At 39.5% G+C, this 23,866-nt stretch overlaps 1 protein-coding gene across 4 annotated transcripts in view; it reads right to left on the bottom strand.

Annotated features, from left to right (window-relative positions):
* The window catches only part of RASGRF2 (Ras protein specific guanine nucleotide releasing factor 2), a 180,983-nt gene that overhangs the window by 97,404 nt on the left and 59,713 nt on the right, over positions 1 to 23,866 (bottom strand). For all 4 annotated transcript variants that reach the window (XM_045571672.1, XM_036409182.2, XM_045571673.1 and 1 more), the window contains exons 2-9: positions 22,949 to 23,055; positions 15,379 to 15,526; positions 12,921 to 13,010; positions 10,492 to 10,745; positions 7,830 to 7,909; positions 7,283 to 7,476; positions 1,033 to 1,142; positions 245 to 363 (exon numbers count right to left, since the gene is read on the bottom strand). In XM_045571672.1, coding sequence (XP_045427628.1) covers positions 245 to 363; positions 1,033 to 1,142; positions 7,283 to 7,476; positions 7,830 to 7,909; positions 10,492 to 10,745; positions 12,921 to 13,010; positions 15,379 to 15,526; positions 22,949 to 23,055 — 1,102 coding nt within the window. The remainder of the gene's footprint in view (positions 1 to 244; positions 364 to 1,032; positions 1,143 to 7,282; positions 7,477 to 7,829; positions 7,910 to 10,491; positions 10,746 to 12,920; positions 13,011 to 15,378; positions 15,527 to 22,948; positions 23,056 to 23,866) is intronic.

Raw genomic sequence — 23,866 nt, 5'->3', positions numbered from 1 at the left:
AACGTAAGGGGCTGGGCCATGCCTGCGGCACTAGGGGTGTGCTGCTGTTTTTCATGGCCCCTGAAAAGAGACAGCACGAAGGTGGGCCTGGATCACCGCCTCCCTCAAGCCCACAGGGAGGTCCTGCAGGAGCCGCACGCATCACACCGCTAACCCAAGCCCACTCCCAAAGGCTCTCCTGGATCTGATAACGTAACAAGCGCAGAGACCACTCGGATGGTGGGTGCGCGGCGTGAGGACGTACCTTGGCGGATGAACGTCTGGCTGGTGTCCAGCAGAATATCACAGCCCTCCACAATCATTCTCTCTATGGCAAGGTTCTTCCTTATGTTTTCAGTGTCGCTCACTTCGTCGTGCATTATCCTGTCGGACAGGACGCAGACAGGATCACTGTTAGAGATCTTTGTGCTGTTCTGGCCCGTGAACAAAGAGCCCCACCCGAGAGCGTGTATCCGTGTAAGTGGGGCTGTGAGGGAAGCAGCCTGGACGTCCCGGCCTCAACAAGCCATGACCCAAAGCAAGGCCAATGTGCACCGTGACCACAGACCGCTGGGTCCGTGATCAGGGAGTACCCTGGGGATGCTGCTGGTAAATGCAACAGGAAAGCAACATGTTATTTTCTGAAAAGCTTTCAATGGAGACTGAAATTAGGGTGCCATTTCTTAGAGGCGGGGTAAATTAGAAACCTTTATATCATTTATCCCAGATAAGGTAAGGAAGCACAGATATACACGACTATCTAAAACACTGGAAAGCTACTGATAAATCCAAGATATACATTCTCCAGCTCCCTTGCAAATGTGAATACAAAAATGCAACAAAAAGTCGTTTTTCTATTACACTGAAAGAAATGTGAACATTCTCCACCTTAATCCAAAGTCCACCCGATCTCAAGGCTATCGTTAAACTTTCGGGTGAATCTGAGAAGCTGTGTGTCTTGCCTCTTGTTCCCTAGACATACAATTAGGTTTCCACCGAAGACTAACTTGATGCTTTCCTGGAACAGGCTGCTAGCCTAGGTTCTATGCGCACCTGGACAGATCCTCCAGCTTTGATTTTGCAAATTCCAGACTCTTCCTCTCCACATGCTCATGGGGGGTATGAGCGAGCAGTTCATGAATTGTGATGATATACCTGGGGATCTAAATGCAAACAAAGGCCAGTGTGAGCATGAGGTGAGGATCAGTAACACCTTCATCACTTCCAAGAAGTTCGTCTCTACTCTTATGGTTGTAATTGTTCTATTGAATACAAACATTTTTTAAGAAATACATGCATGGGGGAGTGGGGGGCAATAAGGGGAATAAGGACACATATGTAATACCTTAATCAATAAAGAAGAAAAAAAGAAATATATTTTAAAACACTTAAAATGAACTACATTCAAACATCTCACATACACACACATATATATACACACACACACATGCAAATTCCCCAGGAACACATGAAAAGAGTAGATAAAGTATTGTTAGTTTCTTTAGAAATTTTAATATAATCATGCAGTTCTTAATCATAATTTTTGAAAATTGGTTCTTAGGGAAACAGATATAGTTATCATCAAGTCACTAGAGTCTGTATGTTATATATATTTGTCTGTTTATAATTTTTTTTAAAAAATTAACAATCCTACTGTAACGTTCTCTTTACCAGGTAAGAATTGAAACTTGGGCCTGAGCCAGTGTGGCTCAGTTGGTTGGCATTGTCCCATGCACCAAAAGGTTGCCGGTTTGATTCCTGGTCAGGGCACATGCCCGGGTTACAGGCTCTATCCCAGGTAGGGGGAGTGTAGGAGGCAGGCAATCAGTGTTCAGTTCTCACACATCAATGTCTCTATCTATCTATCTATCTCTCTACCTCCCTCCCCCCCTTCCTCTCTCTCTAAAAATCAATATTTATAAAAAAAATAATTAAAATTTGGGAGAAGGTATATTCACCCTTATTATATTCTGATCCTCCTTCTAGCAGAAAAAAGTATTGTTTAATTAGGTTACTTACTTGTACTTTTGTTTACAGACTACCCACATTCTGCCAAAGGCAGAAGAAACTCCACCAACTCTCTGAAGGTTTTAATAGACTATAGCAGAGACTTAACTCAAATTTCAGTGAGTCAACATATTTGAATTTTACTGGCTTAGAAACTGAAATTTGTTAGAAACCAGGGGCAGAGTTTAATTTTAATAACATACATGAACAATATCGATAGCTGCCATCACACTGCTCACTGCGGGTCAGATCAGGTGCTCATGGTTTACATATGCATATATCGTAATCCTCCAACAACCTAAGATTCCTTCCCATTTTACATATAAGGAAACTAAGTGTGGAAAGGTCAGTAATTTTCCCAATGTGTCCTCATAGTAAATGGCAGAGCCAGCCATGAGCCCAGCTCTGACCAATGCACTAGCCCAGTAAGCCTGCTCTAGGACTGGGTTCTCACTCAACACCTGAAAGCACCCCTGAGAATGAAGGAAGTAAAAGTTTCCAGGGCCCCGTGGGTAGCTCTTGCATTCTGACCTGACATGGGGTTGGTGCGTCTCTCCACAGATCTGCTTTTGCTCTCTTGGCAGTGGCAGCCTTCACTGGGTAATTTACTGATATTTACTGGATGCCCACATTTATGTGTGAAGCACAGAGGGCAGCGCCATCAACACAGGCATCAATCTGCAGCTCCTGCTCGGGATCACATCCTAGAGAATGCCGTCAAGGTTTCAGCAGTGCTCCAGGCTCCCTAGTCATGGGAGGTGGGGAAGAGCAGACCCTTCCCTCTGGAGTCCTGCTGCCTCCCACCCCATAGACTTCTCAGCGAGACAGCCTGTAGGGCTGTGCCACCTGGTGAAGCTCCTGGGACAAGTATGCTTTCAAATACCCCTTTTTCATAATCCCATGATTGATGAAAGTTTTCCTCTAAGTTAGCAGTCCACAAAAAAAAAATCAAGGCCATCACCAGCTAAGATACTCAGTTTTTCATAACAAAGAGGGCAGGAGTGGGAGAGCCTGACTATACTTATAGTACACCAAAACCCCACTAAACTGAGTTTAGTCAATACCTCCATGATCCTCCCCCATTTATTCAATCTATTTTAGAGAGCTCCCTGGCTGAGGTTCAAGAGAATAGATTTGAAATTTAGTAACTGGCCTTTTCCATGAGAAAGTGAAGGAACAAACATGCCTGAAACTGCCAAAAAGTGGGCAAAGAACATTCTGCAGAGAAGTGGACGGCTCTCCAAAGAGCTTATCTGTATATTCAAGTGCTGATTATAAATCTGCTCCCCCAAAACCCAAGAATTACAAAAAGTACTGTCCAGATCAGTGGTTTTCGACCTTTTTTTTTTTTTTATCTCATAACACACATAAACTAATTACTAAAATTCTGTGGCACACCAAAAAATTCATTATATTTTTTGCTGATCTGACAAAAAAAAAAATAGGTATAATTTTGATTCATTCACACCGGATGGCTATTGTTGTGTCAGCTGTTGTCATTTTTTAAATTTGACAATCTAAGGAAAAAGAGGTCAGTGCCCCTCACTAAATTAGCCAGGTATTGTGTCTTTTAAAAATTATTGCGGCACAACAGTTAAAATCACTGATCTAGGCGAACCATCATTCCGCTTTCAGTTATGGAACAATAATTGTCACTTTATAGACATTAATTAGTTTGTTCTCCAATAACCATAAACAGGCGGCTACTTTCTGGTGAACATCTAACGATGCTGGTCTCACCAGAAGCAGATTTCATGATCAGCTTACCTGTGGATTTATGAGCAGCTGAGGCCAATTTAAACAGTTCTAGACAAGCCACTGTCTTTGCAACATAAAAAAAATTGTTAATGACTACATTGTTTTCCATAACAAAGTTCTTGACAACACTTGGTTTTGCTTATCTGACAGTTCAATTGAGGATACTAGTATATTCACTGTATCATCCGAATTCTACAATTTCTCCATGTTTCCATAGCTCAACACAGTTCATTAAGAGCAGCAATTGACCTACCGGACAAGGGGCCCAGAAAGAGGTAAAATATAATACTTTTCTACACATCCACAGACTAAAAGTTGCCAATCACCTCTCCCCTTTCTCTGCTCCACACCAACCTCTATCCCCATATACAGGCTCAAAAAAGAAACCATCTGGTGGTATGAACTAGGCTCATCTCTTTCACTGTTGATATACAGCAAAAAACTGAAATGTGCCACCCTCATCCCAAGGTGTCCAGCCGACATCAGAGCAAGGCAGAAGTGCCACTGCCAATACAATGCACACAGAGGGACATAGATGTGCCTCAACCATCTGAGAGAGCAAGTGCCTCATGACTATTTCATCTCGTTAGTGAAAGGACCAAAGGATAACAAGAAGAGTAGAATGGACATGGGCCTAGCAATAAAAACCTTTCACCTTCTAGAAAGAGCAACCCCACCTCCAAGTGTTCCATGTGTCACGTGGAGAGACAGCAGGAGGGAGAGACACAAATGAACCAGACAGAGGAGAGACATCAATGAGGGTGAAGCCCTTGGGCAGCAAACTCTGATGATTTTCCCTCTTGGTCTATTCAAAATAGTTATAAGGAAGCAAAATTGTTACCAGGAAGCAAATAAATAAAGAGCACAATCCTGTGCTCTTTCAATTTGCCCATTTCTTGCAGTTGGACCAGTTCTGGCCAAATTCTTTAAATTTGAGGTTTCTCCCAGAGCAAGCAATGGTTCTCATAAGCTGAGGCTTTTGTTACCCTGATTTGGACGAAGCCAGAGAATCTCAACATCTGACCCTTCAGCTAAATTCTAGGGTTTGAGGCCACCACAGTCTTGGCAGAGGCGGAGAGGGCTAGGGCCTAGACTACCACCACCATGTAGTTACCTAACCAAACTTTCAGAACCAGTCTAATGCAGGTAGTATCACAGAGATAGTGCCTGGGAGATAATCACAGCTCAGCTGCCTCAATTTTGAGACCTGGAAATGGGGATTTAGATTGGTTCAATTATTTTCCCCAAAGCTATTACTACAGGGTGAGCAAGACATCCAGGTCTCCTGAAGATTCCCAGTCTAATAGTCCTTGTCTGTATTCTGGGAAGTCCTTGGGTCAGTCAAAATGCCCATTGTTATTGGGCTTAAACTCCATGGGCAGGGAGGGAGAGGTGGTGGAAGTGTATCACAGCATTTTTAAGAAATCCACAGACCTTTCCAAGGCCCTACATTCAACTTTTGGACAGGTCACCTAAAGTGCAAGTGCAGCCTGCCATTTTAAAACATTGAGAGAGCTTGACCAGGGGGAGTTACCGTATTTTTTGGATCATAAGACGCACTTTTTTCCCCCCAGAAGTGGGGGGAAAAGTCCCTGCGTCTTATGGTCCAAAGATAGCCTACACATATACTTTTTAAAAAAAGTTTTTTTACTTGCCCGGCTCTGTGTGGTCTCTGTGTGCTTGCCCGGCTCTAAAATGGTTCTAAATGCTGCTATTTACTTTACAGGGTTGACTACATGTGTTTATGACTGTGATGTTGGGTTTTAATGCACATAAAATATTTTAGGACACTATTTGTTTCAGAATCTTTTTTTCTTCATTTCCCTTCTCTAAAAACTGGTGCATCTTATGGTCCGGTGCGTCTTATGGTCCGAAAAATACGGTAAGTAGCAATCGGAAAGACATCGGTGGGGAAGGACCTGGGAATCTCTCTGAATGTTCCATGTGTCTTTCAAACTCTGCCTTTGTATATTCACCTGAGTTGGGTTTGCTGAACAGAATCAATTTAGAGTATTTTAATCATAACCTAGAGGCAATTGCCAAAAAATCAAATAAAATCCCAGGAGAACATTGCACTATCCAAAATTTGTTTCACCGTAAATAAATCTTAAATTACAATTTTGTATAAGGTTACCAAAAAAGAAAACTTTTTTTTTCTTTGAAGCTTTCCTTGTGAAATATTTCCTCAGAGAGGCAAAGAGTTCAAACAATTCAGTTCCATGAAAAAAAAAAAAAAACCACACACACAATAACATTACAAAGTTCTACTATACTTAAGTTATTTCAAATGCATCCTTTTGGTTTTTATAGAGATTTTACTAAACTTCTAGAGTAATTCCAGGATTTCAAACAGATTTGACAAACTTTAAGATAAACTATTGCAAACCAGGCCAACATTTCTTTCTGAGACTAGAAAATGATCCACCCGGGTCAGCATTGAGGGGGACAAAGCTCCCCACAGAAACCCTAACACACATGATTCGGGGATTCGGTTTACCAACATGACAATTTAAAGGGCTGGCCAGATGCCCCATAAATTCCACATTGGAACACTCCATGCCTTTCCAAAAAAAACAGCATCAACACTTTTCAAGAGAACAGGCAATTCAGTTCGCATTTTGGCCTCTGCAATTCTCACTCAAGGGCTCTTAATGGTAAAGCCCAAGATACAGGAAAGAACACAAGTGTACTTGACCCCTTGGGTTGCTCCCAGGGGTCCTCAAACTTTTTAAAGTGGGGGCCAGATCACGGTCCCTCAGAGAGCTGGAGGGCCGGACTATATGAACTACTAATTCCTACTGTAACACCTCGGCTGCGCTCACTGCCCAAAAAACATGGCAGGCTGGATCAGACTCCTCTGCGGGCCGCATGTGGCCCGCGGGCCGTAGTTTGAAGACGCCTGTTAGACTAATCCCACAAAGTGAATGTCACGACAAGCCCCAGCCTCCCTGCAGCAGCCCGAGAGAGGCCAAGAGTCCCCAACCCAGCTAATGCCTCTGGCTCCTAAGTCTCAACAGCCTCTGTCGCCTGGGAGGTCCTCCTTTGCTCTCCACAGCTCCAGCCAAGGGGGACTCAGCAGCAATCACAGCAGGGTGGGGAGGAGGGCCAGGAACATAAGACTTCCCACTGGTCCACTCAACTTCCCAGGAACCTTTTATGCAACCAGCATATCCTGGAACATTTGCACAGCATCCTATTTCTGTAACCCTAATAATATTTTTAAACATGCTGGAGGAGGAGACTTCATGGAAGAGGTCTGCGTGGAATCTTTCTATAAAGAGAACATTGTGCTGCTTTTCAAAAGAAAAAAAAAATCATTTTTTATGTAATTGTCTCAAAAATGCCTGGCTTTCTTACATATATTAGGCAGAGAGCGAGTTGTGGGGCATAAATGTGATTATCTCAAGGTCAAGATCAAGATGAGAGGTGATGCATGTGTGTGATAATTCTTCACAGGGATCCTTGCACATCTCCCTCTGGTCATCAGGAACACTGAGCTGGAACCAGTGACTTGTACAAGGCACCCCAGAGGACTCACCTGAAACATCGGGTAGGTCAGGAACGTTTCCAGCATCCTCCCTTCGCAGGCCGGGTTGGCTTCATACTGTTTTAAGAGTTTGTCAAAATCTCTGTTTTGCTTACAATTGGCAAGCACTTGGAGGCTGTACTGGTGGTTACGCACAAATTCTTGATATATGTTCAGCATGGGGAGCAAAATATCAAACAGATCAGCTGAAAGAAGAAGTAAAATGGAAGTTTCTCTCGGTGCTCAGTAAATTATCTAAGGTACTGGGGTGGCTCCTCCCAGTGCCAGGTGTCACACATGCTTGGAGACCAGACTAGATGCCTGAATGACCGATCGGGCAGAGTGTTCTTGGGGCAGAGCCTGACTCTAGCCCAGAATGACCATGACAGGCCAGGGGGAAGGCAAGTCGTAGGGCAGGGTCCAAAGGCCAAGGAGACAAATTCCCAGTGGCTAAAGCAGCTCAGATCAGTGGGAAAATTCAACAGCTTCAGCTGAATAATGTTGGAATTATTTTACTCTAATGGTAGCCAGAGTAAGAGGAACCAAAGCATGCACTTACCTAAAATTAAAGTAGGCCAGTTTGCTAACCTTGCCTTCAGTCCCTGATGAAATATTTCATGCAGAAACATGATTGTTTCACTATAAAAATGCAAAAAGAGTATAATTTAGTCTTGAGTAGAGCCATTGCCACCCAATGTGGGGAAATCTCCCTCCTTCCTCACAACAGCGAAGCCAGGCTTTCAATCACATGTTATCAGACTTCTCATTACACACACACACACACACACACACACACACACACTCTTTTATTTATCTCCAAGTACCACCCTGTTTCTCTGCTTTTCTTTCTTTTTTTTTTTTTTTTCATAATATCCCTCCTTTGAAAGAGTTTTCTATACATACTCTCCTCCAATTCCAATCCTTCCATTCTCTCCATTCTGGCTTTGGGCCCACCCTCTCATCAGTTACCAATGAGCTCCATGTTATTAAAGCCACAGTCAGTTCTAAGTTATGATTTTATTTGACCTTTTGATATAGTTATTCATTCCCTCTTGCCTTGTTTTCAGGACAACTCAACTCTTCTGTTTTTCACCTTGCATTTCTAACTGATTCTCTTTACTGTCACATTATAGCTCTTCATATTCTAACTTTAAATGTTGGAGTTGATCTTGTTCTTCTCTCATTCATCTGTACCCACTCCCTTGGCAATCTCATGAATACTAACAACTTACTAATCATATGCTATTGGACTTCCAAATTTATATCCCCATCCCAGACTCCCACCTTGAATGCCAGTCTAGTATCCAATCCCTGCTCATTTGATTTCTCCACTTGGATGGCAAATAGCATCTCACACTTGGCAGTTCCAAAATAAAAGCTCTTCATATTTTCCCTAGTCTTCTTCCATGTAGTAAATAGCAACTCCGTACTCTAGTTGTTCAGGTCAAAAACCTTGGGAATTTTACCTGCTTTTTGTTTTTCCCTCAAAATCCACATCAAACTCATCAACAAATCTTACTGGCTCTGTACTAAAAATATACGCAGAATCCAACCACTTACCACTTTCTCCATCACAATCATCTCTTAGTTGGTTTATCACAACAGGCGCCTGACAGGCCTCCCTGCTGTAACCATCCATCACCTAGCTTATTGATCTCCCTATAGTCTGCTCTCAACTGAGAGGCCAGAGTGAGCCTTTTAAAACATAAGTCATGTCATGCCACTTCTCTGCTCAAAACCCCACCAACGTTTCCCCATCTCACTTAAAGTAAAAGTAAACAATTTTATAATGTCTTACTGTTAACACTTTAGTTTCCCCCTGCATCCACACAGACCTTGGCAGTTTCTCAAACAAGCAAGTCAGGCCTACTCGGGTCCTTTGCACAGGCAGTCCTCTCTGTCTACATCACTTTCCCCCTAGGTAGTCATATGGCTTACTTCCTCACCAACTGAAGCCTTTTTTCAAATATTAACTTATTTTTTAGTGCTTTCTATACATACAAAACTGGCACATTTACACAATGTATTATAATACATTGTAGCAATTTAAAAAATATAGAATGTTCTTTAGATATCAATATGAAAAGATGTTTATGATATATTGATACATGAAAGAAAAATCTATATTAAAAATGCGTTGCCTTTTGTGTAATAAGGGGCAATGTAAGACTCAAAATCCATATTTTCTTTCATTTACACTAATAAACACTGGAAGGGTATATAAGAAATTAATTTAAATTATTACATACAGAAAGGGGGGGAATGGGGTGGGCGAAGGCAGAATAAGAATGAGATTTCTAACTGTTGTTTGATGTTTTTCTATTATTTTGACTTGTGATCCTGTATTATCTACTCAAATACAAATCACTAAAATTTTAAGTGAAATACCCAAGCACTTTCCTTCCCTCTTTATCTCTTTTGCTTCTTTTTAAAAAATATATTTCTTTATTGATTTCAGAGAGGAAGGAAGAGGGCGAGAGAGATAGAAACATCCATGATGAGAGAGAATCATTGGATTGGCTGCTTCCTACACTACCCCCACTGGGGATCAAGCCCAAAACCCAGGCATGAGCCCTTGACCGGAATCAAACCTGGGACCTTTCAGTTTGCAGGCCAAAACTCTATCCTCTGAGCCAAACCGGCTAGGTCTCTCCTTTGCTTCTTCATTTTTCTACAGAACTCAATACCACATGATATACTACACAGTTCACTTAATCACTATTCATTGTCTGTCTTCCTACATCAAAATTTAAGTTCCATGAAGGCAGGGATTTTTTTTTTCTTTGTTCACTGATGAATCCTCAGCAGTAAAGCAGTATATTCACATTGTTGTACTATAAATATTTATCGAGTGAATAGATTTACTAGAAAATCTCAGGCCCTCTGTTAGTTTTTGCTCTTCCTAGAGTACTTTTGTATAAATCATATGTAAAGACCCATTAATCACTCCATTTCCTTCGTTTTGTGAGGGAGATGATCTTCCCCAACATACACATACCCCCACACAATGATGAGAAAAAATATGTCAAACAGAAAACTACATGCCAAGATTCAAGATAAAGATATACAAATTGGACTAATATTGAAACACAAATAATAGCCTTCTTATTTTCAATATCTTAAACTCAGAAAAGTGAATTTATGAAACTCATTTTTTACGAGTAAACATTTTGAGAAATACAAATGGGTTTTCCACAGGACTGATTTGTGCCAAGACAAACCTGTTGAGGAAAATACTACTGACGTCGTCGTGGCTGATGGGGGGCTTCTTGGAGCTGGCGGCCATGCGTAGGGGCCGGAGGAAGCAGTTGACCAGGATGTAGAGCTGGTGAACGTATTCCGACTCGGCCTCTACCATGGTGAACACAATCTGGTTCCTCTTCCTCATACTTTCAGCATGAGGAGAGCAGATGTAATCCTGCACGATGGTCTTCCATTTCCTCCTACACAACCAACCTCGCATGAAGCTTTGAACCTAAAGAGCAAAAAAGATGGAAGAGAAGGGGAAGGGGAAGAAGAAAGAGAAGAAAAGAAAACCTCAGGGAGTTGCGAGACAGGCTTTTTACGTCTGTCAGAAGAGGTGTTCAAAGGCTCTGCAACTAACCTTCTGACTAACCGTGACTTTTGGTCCTCTTTTCTCATCTATAAAATAATTGACCAAATGTATCTGAGGTGCTTTCTAAATATAAAAAGCCTATATGATAATTCATTAGGATTTGTTATTTTAAAGTGGCAGATTCAGCAACAAAGCAGGTTGCAAATTTACACATAATTGAGAGCATTAAATCACTACCAACTCTGTTTTTAGTATCACTGTTATCTATTCAGTCTTACACTTTATTTTTTTCCATATTGTTTTACCCTTGTAGTCTAAATTATCATGTATTTAAACAACTACTCTTCTTTTGCAATGTCTAAATTCTCTCATTTACCTACTAGTGTTGTCAGCACACTATCAATTTTCTACAGACATTCATACAGTTGACTTACCCCAAACAATAAAAATTAACCATGTTTTAATAGAATTATATAAGCAGAAATTACATGTATATTATTGGGGAAAATCTAATGGCAAATTTCTATGAGTTATAATCAATTTCAATTTTTGGTCTCTTGAAGTTAACAAATTGTGTTGATCAGAATACAGAAAATAATTCATTTGTAAACAGCCCTTTTTCACATAGATATTAGTTTGATTTGGAACAGAAAAACAATATAGTTAATTTCAAAATCTATTTAATAAATTTAAAAATAGTTTTAATTTTTTTCAATTAAGAAATGGGAAGTTATTAAATGTAAAATCTATTTATTTTTTTTGTTATTCTTCCATTTAACAGAGTATATTTTTTAAATAAACTAAATTGAATTTTATATTAAATAAAACTTTTTATTTGGACAGTTATCTCTTGCTGAGCAAAAGCTGATTCATTCACTTCCTAACAGACCAGCTTCTACAACTGCACTGAAAATTGTATTTTACTGATATTGTTGCTTACATGAACTGCATACTATCAAAAGAAAGGCAATAATATGAATCTTATAACATAATAACATAAAACAAATTCAACTTATAAAGTTATAAATTCTAAGAAAGACTTTATTTTATTTTACTTTTTTATTTCTTAAAAACTAAAAGAATTATAACTTAGTCCTAAGAAGCTTTTCTATTTCAAATTCTAAGCAATATTTAGCTAAAATTTTGCTACAACTGAAAGGGAATAATTATTCAGCATAGGAAAACAGGATTAAGAAATAAAGAACATATAAACAGTTTAATGGTGAGGCTTTCCACATAATGTTAACAAAACCAAGTAAGTGCTTCACACAGAACTATTAAGATTACTGAACTCAAAATCCAGATGACCTAAAGCAAACATAGCAAGCTAGACTGAGCACCAGTGTCTGGCTAATTGCAAAAGTTGTATGGTTATACATAACAGTAAGATGGCAAAGGATCTGCTGATTTTGTGGACGTTGAACAAGAAACAAACAATAATAAACCAGACATCTGAGCAGATGTAGCGATTTACACTAATCTTCTCACATGTTCAAAAAAAATAAGTGCTAAAGATTATGCTAAAAGAAATAGGTTTGAATGTAATTTAAAAAACACTCCCCCAAAATAAGAAGCGGTATAAAATTAAGTTACACAGCACCTAATTAACCCAACTGGGGAACACCATTATTTTTTTTAAATATGTTTTTTATTGATTTTACACAGAGAGGAACTGAGAGGGATAGAGAGTTAGAAACCTCAATGAGAGAGAAACATCAATCAGCTGCCTCTTGCACACCCCCAACTGGGGATGTGCCCGCAACCAAGGCACGTGCCCTTGACCGGAATTGAACCCGGGACCTTTCAGTCCGCAGGCCGAAGTTCTATCCACTGAGCCAAACCTGTTTCGGCACACCATTATCTTAATGTCTGGTTATAGCATCCTTCCCACAGAATCCAAAAGGGGATTCTCAGGACTGGAAAGAAATCTCAAGCTGAAACTTTTCTGAAAAAGTAGTCATGTCTGGATCACTTTGAAGGGCCATTAGAATGGAAACACCAATGTTCTCAGCGCAGGGATAGGGTGGCAAAGACATTATTACAAGACAACTGGTCGCTGTGCTGCTCTGCAGCCAGAAACCAGTAGCATCCTACCTTTTTAATCTTTTTGATGTCTGGATCATCCTCTTCTTGATTGCTTTGGTAAGGCCGCATTCGTTCCTTGGTTTTATTAAGAGCGATAATCTAGAACACAAAATAGGTCCATTCCATGATCTGGAAAACACTGGATTATTGCCATAACTCATAAGAAGTCAAGCCTACAAGGTAGCATATGAGGTTCTCAGGAAACATTCAGTTTTTATTCACTCTCTCTGGCTTTGGTGCTGTGGCAGGGGAAGCATGAACTTCGCCCCAAGCCTGCATCGGTTTGTTATTAACGAGTTATTATAAGAAGTCCCTGTGGAAGTGTGAACTGGGATCTGGGTTAGGAAATGTTGGGCCAAACTCCACCCTAACTGCCAGTGATGACCAAGCCAGTGATGACCAAGCCAGGCCTTCTCAGGAGCTGAGTGACATGTCAACCACCTCGCTAAAGGGAGCTGCCTGAAATATCCTGTGGTCTCCAAATGCAATGGCAGTCAGCTCCATGCTCATGCTTTCCTGTGGGAATAATTAGCCTGTAGCCATCCATCTACACACAGTACAGAGACTCACAGATCTCCTTGGGGAAACGGTAACTGCATAGGGAGCTTCAGACCCGTAGGATTGGTCCCAGCTAGCCAAGAAAAGGTTAAAACATAAAAAAATATGGAAACAACCTGAGACCTTTTTCTGTTTCCAGCTCAGTTCTGTGACTGCGAGGGGCAAGTCAAGACCAGATGGCCTCTCAACTGCATTGAGTAATAACATTTACTGACTGCCACTCTATTGAAGGCTCTTACATTTGTAAGAGCCTTTATAGATTTACTAACCAGCAAATTCAGAGCTCCCTCTGGCCTGTCTACATTTTATCCTCAAGGCCAAATACACATCTCCACCATGTTCTGGCAGGGAAGGGGGAAATAAAAGGAGGAAATAAATTATGGCTCTTGTCAAGCAAACACACAAGACATACCTGCTACTGACAGTTTTTAGCTGCAGTCTGTGTTCAGACTAAAATAGAATGTATTGAATACAGAGAAGCACACACAGATAAATGTTGGGGAACATTGCTCAGTGCTGAGTTTCTCTTATAGAGGAAATGCCAACCTCTTTCACTTAGCAGACAAGAATCTGCTCTAGCTGACTGTGGCAAAGAAAGAACACAATAATTTTGTTTTAAATTACAGTGCCTGATATAGTTTTTTAAAGGCAGGTTTGTTACGTTTTCTGTTTGTTTGTTTTTTTTCACTATATCAGATTTCAGGGTTGAATCAGGAAGTGAACAACACTAATGATATGGTGAGCATGATCTGCAACTTATCATCACCGGAGAAGCAAGCAGATCCCAGATGGAACCAGCTTATGCCCATGCTCTGTACATGGAGGTGATGTACACAGGCACCAGAGGGTGAAACCCCTCACAGGATTCACAGAGTATGTCTAAGAGGAAGATGTGAGGAAACGAAGAAGACAATGTTGTCCAAAGCCAGAAAAGTGATAAAGTTACCAAGGCTGAAGAACTTTTTATTTCTGTCATCAAGGATATAATTAGTAGTAGGTTTCATTCTATCTTATTCTTGTCTTCCAAGCTAAGAAATACTAATGCACTGCTGGTCAGAAAGGGGAAAAAAACTCATTTTCTACATTCCTCTTCAAATCTTTAACTATTGAACACTTCCCACAAGGAATGACAAGATAGCAAGAAAAGGTATGTGTATATATATATATATATATATATATATATATATATATATATATAGTACACACACACACACACAAACACACACACACACACACACACACACACGGGCTTCTTGGAGAGAGGGAGGACCAGGCACACTACCACTGTTGCAGACACTAGACCACCTTCAACTCTAACCTGGTATCGGTCTCACTACCTAGGAGTATAGGGCTTGAAGTTCATGCTAAGGTGATGGGAGAAGAAGAGGGATATTGGAATTACAACTTCAGGAAAAAATGCACCCTAATACGTGGCTTATATTTTACTTTAAATACGTTTTTCAAAATTCTAGAGAGGAGACATTGGAGTCTTATATCTTAAAAAAAAAAAAGAAGAAAAAAAAAAGGAAAGTCATTGTTAATTCATTTTTTGTCCTTCCTTAGTTATCGTTTAGATTTAATTGAATCTATTGACAGACTCACAATTACCATTACCCTAGAAGTCTATCTGGAAACAGTTAAATATTGAGGTCAACTCTGCATATCTGATCAAATGAAGGACATCAGGAGCACAAATAATTTTAAAAAGTCTATAATCCTGATATTTTATTGAAGCATATTTGCCTAATTTTAACATAGACACATTAGAGTCATTCCTAATGGAGATCAGTAGCCTGGCCATGTATGTGTTGAAAGCATAGAAACTAAGTTGGGGATTAAAATTTACCCTGATAGGCCATACGATAGTCAACATGAAACAATGAGAAAGAATCCATCTACTGGGAAATACCTCTGATTTAAGCCTTTCGATTTCGGTATCTTGATCTTCGAGTTGATGCCGTAGTTGGTTAGCTGCAATTTTTTCTGTCTCTACGATCTGAACTAGATGAATGTACTTCTGCATTAACACTTCCCTCTCAATCAAAATGTCTGCATAACTTGGGAGAAAAATAGTTAGTCATTGAGGTATTGTTCTACTATAGTTCCATTTAGAAAAGCATGCACTACATTTTAAAAAGAAGCCATAAGCATAGCTTGTTTGGCTAACTCTATGTAAACATTAACTTTGGTTTACATTTGGTATCCTCCATCTGTAAAGAATTTGAATCATTATCATTTTACATATATTGTTTTCACAGAGTTCATTTAAGTTTTGGCTTACGTTTGGCATCCTTTAACTATACAGAATTTGAACCACTATCTTTTTACATATTTTTTATTAGAATTCATTTAATGACATCTGCCATCCACAATTTTAGCTCATCAGTGAGAAAAGTGCAAAGGAAATCTATTGTTTTATAAAGAAAATAGTACATCTCTTTAAACAAAGAAACTGAAGTCCTTTGAATTGATGGCACATACTTGATTTCCTGGGATGATATTCAAAATATTTCACTGGGTAAGGCACTAGCCAATCAGAACAGACTTGCCACCAAGCAGAATCAATGAAACAATCAATGGAATTGGCACTGGCTGAAAAGAACTATGATGACTGTACCAACAACCACCAGTCTTGCTTAGCTCTCTTTAATATTTTGAGACCACTGACTGCTCTTGCACTTTCCAGAAATAACAGAAGTAAAAAATTTTATTCTGGAAATAAGTGTAGATTCTTTGAGCCCTAACTCCAACAATCTGACCTATGTCCATTTCTTTGACCAAATGTGATAAAGGCAAACTGACTGTGAGATTTTTACTGGTTATGCCTGTCTATAGCAACTAAATTTTGTCTCCAGATCTTCTTGCACTATTCAAGGTGGTAAAATGGATGTTCTTCCATTCACATAATCTTTCCCAAATGGTATAATGATAGCAATAATTAACAATGGTTTCTATTTATTGCATGTGTAGGGAATACCATACATATTCTCATCTCATCCTCCCAGTAACCTGAGAAGATAGGTTTTATCATCCCAGTTGTACAGAGAAAGAATCTGATCCTCAGAGGTCAGACAACTAGTAGGTAGCAGAGCTGAGTGGGATTCCAATCAAGGTATGTCTGACACTAAGCCCATGTTCTTCACAACAAGCTAAACTTTCTCTAGTGAGAAATGGTGCACCGGGTATAAACAATAATATTGCAGCAGATACATTTTGAGATATAAGCACAATCTTCTACCCACTTACATCTTTGGGAATGTGGGCCCTAGCAGCTATATTTGTACCACAATATAAAAGGGCATAACTGGCCCAAGCTAAACCAATTAGATTCTTTCTCCCTAGAATCTGAGATTGTGCCTCTGACCTATTTGCTTGAACTGAGAAGATCTGAACTTGGAAACTCAGGTTGACATTGTTGGGCAGCAGTATTTGGCCACATCGATGCCCAGAAAAGTTGAGTCTTCTGAGAGAGAAAAGAATAACAGATGTTCAGAAGAGCAGAGACAGGAGACACAGAAAGTCTGAGTCAGAAAAGTAATGACTACCTGGTTCCTGTCAGCTTTCTAGTTTACAGGTCGATGAATGTGCTAAGCACTACACCAGACATGGCTGAAAACTAAGCTGGGTAGTTGGCGAGATAAAGAACATTGAACAAAAATACTAGGAGACTGGAAATAAAAGAAAAATGGAACAATATGGAGTATAGATCCAAGAAGTCTACTCGCTATTATATGAAAGTTCCAGAAGGAAAACAACATAAACTGTGATGGGGGGGGGAAGCATCAAAAAAAGAAATCTTCCCTGAACTGAACATGGCACAGTTCAAATATAAAAGGTAATCTAGACAGGATAAATGAAAACAATTCATACCCGAACACGTCTTGGTAAAATATCTGAGCTCTAAGAGTAGACAAAAAAATTACAAAAGCTCCCAAAGAGAAACCACAGATAATCTAAAGAAAGTGAGAATCAAGATGATATACTTCTCAATCTGTAGCTTGACATGCTAGATCCCAATAGAGAATTTAAGGGAAATTATTTTTAACTTAGATTCCTACCCATGGCAACCAATCAATAGACTAAGTGCCAGTTCCAAACAAACAAACAAGTAAAAAAAGGAAAACAGTTTGGTAACCTCCACACTTACAACAGGAGAAAAATTATGAGGAGTTTTCCCAACCGAATAGAACAGAAAACAAAGACATAAGATAACATGGCATGCAAGAATACAAGCAGAGGAAGTAAAGAAAGCTACAAAGACATGAGAAATTAACACATGCAAGTTTCTCCTTCAAGGAGAAAATATTCAATTACATGTGATTACCTTTCATTCTCCATGGAACCAAACATTAACCTTAATAGTTTGGTACACAATATTTGTATAATAAGGGTGTGAATGCCCCTTATTGCTTTTTAATTTTCAGAATCAGCAAAGGCTTATATTTAGAGCAAAGGAGCTAAATGTTTAAAAGTTTACAGATAGAGAATAAATAATAAAAGTAAACAAGGGAATAGGATTCTAAAGAATGAAGGATTCTGTAGAATAATATAAAATCTCAGGTTTTCACCCTGCATAAGATGCCAGAGCTTTGATAGAAGGAATGGCAAGATCTGATTTTTTAGCAGGATCATGATGGCTGCTGAGACAGGAAAGGGGTTGGAGTGAGGGAAACCAGTTGGAGGTTCCACAATAATTGAGGCAAACATGTTAAAGATTGGCCCAGCACCTGACATGGTGTCTAGAACCTGGCGTGGGATTGGCACAAAATATGCATTCAAATGAAAAGTAATTGTCAAATGGGAAAAAAAATTCATCTGATTTTTTTTTATTTCCATGGCTTGTTTTTCACACAATAATTTTCATTTTTTGTAATTTTAAAGTTATTTCATTGGTCTCCTTAGATGTCTAACTATTCTTACTGAGATATCCTCTCAACATTAAATCACAAAGCTCTCCTTGAATTTCCCGCTAGTAAATGAATGTCTACCTCAGAATTTCATCAAATCAACTGAACATGCATGTATGGCTTCCTTTCAGTGTAAGACACTTCAGAGGTTTAGTACTTCTCTTTTATACTTCCGATATAGGTTTCATCTGATTACTTTTTCTAGTTGCTAGAAAATGCTCAAGCTTAAGAATTTTTTTCCTAACCTATTCATTATTTCTGTGCTTTTTTTGTTTGTTTGTTTGTTTGTTTAATGTCCACCAGGGGGGAAATGGTTTCTCACTGCCAAAGGAAATAATAAAATTAAGCCATTAAATCAACATGGTGAAAGCCAACTCATGTGTCAAATACCAGCAGATGGCAAGTTTGAGGTATATGTACAAATATGTAAAACATTCATGTGTAATATTTATAATCAAATCCAAACCATCTCTAATCCATATAGGATCAATGGAAACATTCCAATAAAATCCTGAAGAGTCCTGTCAAAGGCACAGTATAAAATCATAAGCCTTAATTATTTTTAAAGAAGAATAAAAATTATATTTGCTGAACAAAGAATTATTAGATGGGCCAGAACCTCATTCTAGTTACTTTGATTAAGGACATACTTACAAATGAGAGAGTAATATTATAGCTAATATGCTAAAGAGATATAAAGAATAAGAACTAGAGTAAAACTCAAACTGAAAAGTCATATAACAAGCAACTAAAGAAAACTGCTCCTAGCGTGAGGATCATGCTCAATTTCATTGAGAAAACTCTTATGAACAACATTCCTCCTCCCATTACATCGCATCGTACGACAGTGTCTCTGGGAATTGGGAAAATCCAGTCCTGGGTGACAGTAGTGCAGCGCCCCACTGAGCAGTGATTGGCCTGGCAGCCGCCACCCAATACAGCTTCACAAGGTCTTCAGAGATTCATTACTCACGGCTGCTTCAGCATTACTACCTTCCACCTTTTTTCTGGCTTTCAAATTCTCTTATATCAATAGTTCCACCCCACTGACTAATCGGTATTTTTTATGTGTCACATTAGCATGAGGTTCTAACACTACATCACCCTCCCTAATCTCCTCTCTCTCCACAGCCAGCTCTCCTCCCTAAGCTGTCGCCTTTACAATGAATGTGCATTGTCTTTGCAGCCCATGAGCCCTAAGGATCCACAATCAACTGAGTCAGTGGTTTTGATTGTCTTAATGTCTATAACTAAATCAACCATGGGTGGACAGATTTGACCAAGAGAACAAAGATGAAATATCAGGTTATTGGAAATATTGAAAATTTCATATCCAATTAGCATGGAACTTATGAAACAAGCATAGTCTTCGTTGCTATTAAAATGCTTTGGCTGCACATCATTCAGATGAAAATAAGACTGAGTCTTGCTAGCAGTTTCTCATGAACTGGGACCAGAATTATGTGATTAAATTACCTTTAAATGTGTCAGTGTTCTCAAAATACAATAATGGCTAACTACAAGCAAAAGTATAAAACAAGTTTCCTGGACCAGATCAAACTTACAAAAGAGAATTTAATTTTCAAAACAATTTTTCCCTGAGCCAGCCCTAAGGGATAATCCAACTCTACATCTCAGAATATGGCCCAAAAGGCTTCTAAAAGCCAACTGTGGCAAGTAGATTCAGCTCTGTGTACAAAAGCCAGCAGCAAGAATGTGCTGTTCATGGCACAAAAAGACAGCACACCCAGGCTGATCCTGAGAAGCCATCCCAGGAAAACAGCAGTGACCAAGAGAGCGGTTCTGATTAGTCCCTGTTTCTATGTAGTTTCTGATCAGACCTTGTGACTGTGTAGTATCAGCAGGAGGATTATTGCTCAGAAAAAGAACTCAGCTCAGGTTAAAGTACGTAGTTATTAGTTAATCAAAAGCTCTAATTCATAATGAAGAGAGGTGCAAAAAGAAGGATCAATGAAATCATACATATTGAGCATTTTCTATTAATAAGGCAGCAGTACTTAATTAATGACATCAAACTGTCCTCTAAAGGTGAAATATTCAGCCAACCAACCAATTGCTTTAATTAGCACAATGCCAAGCAAAAGTGGCTGACAAGTTCTTTCTCTGAATCAGTTTCATTAACTTTCTGGCTCTACTTATGTATTAACAAAGTCAGGATGAATTTCACAGATCCAAGATTACAGCAAGAACTCACCTTAATGAAAAAGTTTTTATCTTCCCTGGTTTAAAAAAGAAAAGTTAAAGAAGCATCACAATGCAAAAATGTCAAATAGAAGAACTCAGGTATAAAACCATGAGATGAAAAGGAAGCCATCAAATAACTGAATCCTGGGCTTCAAGTCAAAGGAAATGTAAATATAATGGACCAAAAAGTTAGAACATCGGGACAAAAGATCAATTATTAACCAAATCTTAAATCAAAAGAGAAGAGAATTTTTACCATTTGGTTACCTAAACCACTGAAGTGTTTCTAAAGTCTGTTTCCTAACAAGATCACACATGACCTGGTTCTGATCTTATGACAATCAATATTACATAGCCACCGACTCAGTTCCACTTATATGACAGTTCTTATGATATTTTAAAAAATCTATTACTTGAAATCTCACCATTTTAAAAGTAATTTATACTCTGTATTTGGTTACTAGTAGTACCTGGATTTTCTGGAATGTAAAAAATAGGCAAATACACATTTTAAATTATTTACTTCACTTTAATTCCCAGGTAAAGGGAACACAAGTGGTGACAAAGATTGTGTCTGGAAATGACCCAAGGTCTCCACCTTGACAACTTGATACTTCTTTCACCTTTAAAGGCCTGATGTTTTTCTACAGCAAGTCACTCTACATTAGTTCTAACTCTGGAGCAAAACCCTCAGTCAGAGCCACTGAGAACAAAGACAGCTGAACAGTTTGCCTAGATCATGATGCCAGCAAGCTGCCCCCAAGGCCCACCTGGAGAACAGCATTTAGTTGCCACCCCTGCACATCTCTGAGAAATATTTTGAAGAAAAGGAACTGAAATATTTGGAACTAGCACCTTATACTCTCAACCCTGACCTCACATAAATCCATTTTCATCTCTGAATCAAGGAAAAGAAAACGAAATGGAAAAGGGAAGAACTGAAGACAAAGAGACAATAACTTAGAGAGGTACAATTCTGCACATTGATTAAACGTTCTTGAGTCTGATTGACCTGGGTTTAAATCCCAGCTCTGCAGCCCAACAACTTTGTGTTAGATCTTGGACAATCTGCTTAATCGTCATGAAACTCTGTTTTCTCATCTGTAAAATGGAATGAATAATACTCCCCTGGTTAACTGTGAGGAATAAAGACTGGTAAGTAAGTGAAGTACTTAGCGTACTGCGTGTCACAGAGGAGGTGGTCAATAAAAAGAAGTTGAAGGAAGAAGAGGGGATGGGAGGTGACTTTCAGAAAAAAGTTTCAAGGGTTAAAAGATCAGTCTAAACTCACTCAGAACATTCTCATTGTCTTTATAATCCATCCATCTGAAAATATTTCCTGATCATCTACTGTACAATTAGCCTGTGCTTCATTCAGAAATGAATGTGCCCTCATCCTCTTCCTCACTCTCCAGACACAGCTCAGGAAACAGAAACCTCACACATGAAATATGTAAAAAATAAAATAAAATAAAATAAAATAAAATAATAATAATAACTTAAATTGTAGTAATTGTTAAATATTCCACATGTAATAATGCAAGTGATTCAGCAATCTGGACAAGGGGGCCAGTGTGGACTGACCTGTAAGGGGAGGTTCCATGAAGGGGTGAAAGCAACATGTATGGGCATTTAGAAGGAGGGCATATCAGGTGCAGAAAAAGGACGTGTGTCCTAGCTCAAGTTTTGCCACTGAAATACTGGGGATATGAGCAGGGAGTGGTGGAGTGAGGAGAGCCTAGATTAGGGAGGGGACACTCAAAAAGCTGTGAGCATAGGAGCCATTTGAAGCAAAGAAATGGGTGGGACTTTGGAATTGAATATGAAAATAAAGAGAGAGGTCTGCCTGTGTTTTTTATTTTCCATTCCACCTTCCTGGTACTTCTAAGGAGGAAGCAAAATCAGACTCTTCTGTTGCCCTAGACAGAGACTGGTATCACATTTCCTGATAAACAGGGCTGGGTCCAGATTCTAGCTCTGCTCTTCCCTAGCTGTGTGACCTCAGGCAAGCAAACTATCTTTCCAGAGCTCAGTTTCCTAGAGGGAGTAAAAGAGGTACCTTTCTCATAGACTGTTGAAAAGATAAGTCAATCAACACATTTAACATAGAACAGTGCCTGGTACATAGGAACAAACCCACAAAAGCGATCTGCTATCATTGCTATTGTTATATCTATTGCCTTTCTTTAGCTAGAAAAAAAAATAACCCTAGAAAACTCAAAGAATCATCTCACACATGACTACGGGGGAAGTATCGAGGGGTAACTCATCTTGGAACTGCAAGTTCTTCCAAAGCTACCACCGACAGTGACATAGCAATGAAAGACCCAGACAACCCCGTGTCACACAGAGGATTTGAGTCCATACCTGGCTTGGTGAATGGCCTCCATCCACTCTTTACCATCCTGCTGCTCCTCACAGCGCAGCTCCAGTGGTTTCTGACCTTCGTGGCCAAAAAGGACAGTAAAGTAATACTGAAGAGAAAAACATACAAACAACATTTAGTTTTATATTTCAAGCATGACAGCATAGCAACCTGGTATTTCCCCGAAAAGGGTGTATGTTTACAAAATGTATTTGCATTATGTAAATCATACTTCAAAATGTAAAATCTTTCCCAGCCCCAGTTGGCAATGATTTTGTACCTTGAAGATACCATAGGCTGCATCTTAACACCCCTTCAGCAAGAGTCAACCCACACCATCTCATTAGAAGCAGAAAAGGTATTTGATAAAATTCTGCACAAACACATGAATAAAATTCCTTGCAAACTAGAAAGTGAAATTCCTGAAGCTGACAAAAGATATCTGCCAGAAATTTACTACAAACATTTTACCTAATGGTGAGTTATTATAAGCAATGGCTCTAAAATCAAAAGGAAGGAAAGGATGACAATTATCACCACTTCTATTTACCAATTCTGTCTGGAGGTCAACATCCTATCTAATAAAGAGGGAATATGCTAATTGAGCCTCACTGTCACAATGATGGCAGCACCCACAGCCAATAAGAAGGAAATATGCTAATTGACTGCCCCACTCTCAAAGATGGCAGTGCCCACAGCCACAAATGGTGGCACCCAGTCTCCTCAGCCCCACCAGGTGGTGCACCTGCCTCTGGAGTCCCCCAGACTCCTCAATCCCCCAACTGCCCCCAGGCTGACCCAAGGTGCAGGCAAGCCTCGGATGGTGGCTTCCCAGCTGTTCGGGCTGCCCGAGGCTCAGGTAACCAGGGCGGGCCAAGGATCGTGCTGCTGGCAGTGGCAGCAGGAGAAGTGTGATGAGG

The sequence above is a fragment of the Pipistrellus kuhlii genome, unplaced genomic scaffold (genome assembly GCF_014108245.1).
Source record: "Pipistrellus kuhlii isolate mPipKuh1 unplaced genomic scaffold, mPipKuh1.p scaffold_m20_p_4, whole genome shotgun sequence".
NCBI classification, from domain to species: Eukaryota; Metazoa; Chordata; class Mammalia; order Chiroptera; family Vespertilionidae; genus Pipistrellus; species Pipistrellus kuhlii.
This window is presented reverse-complemented; position numbering and strand designations above follow the sequence as displayed.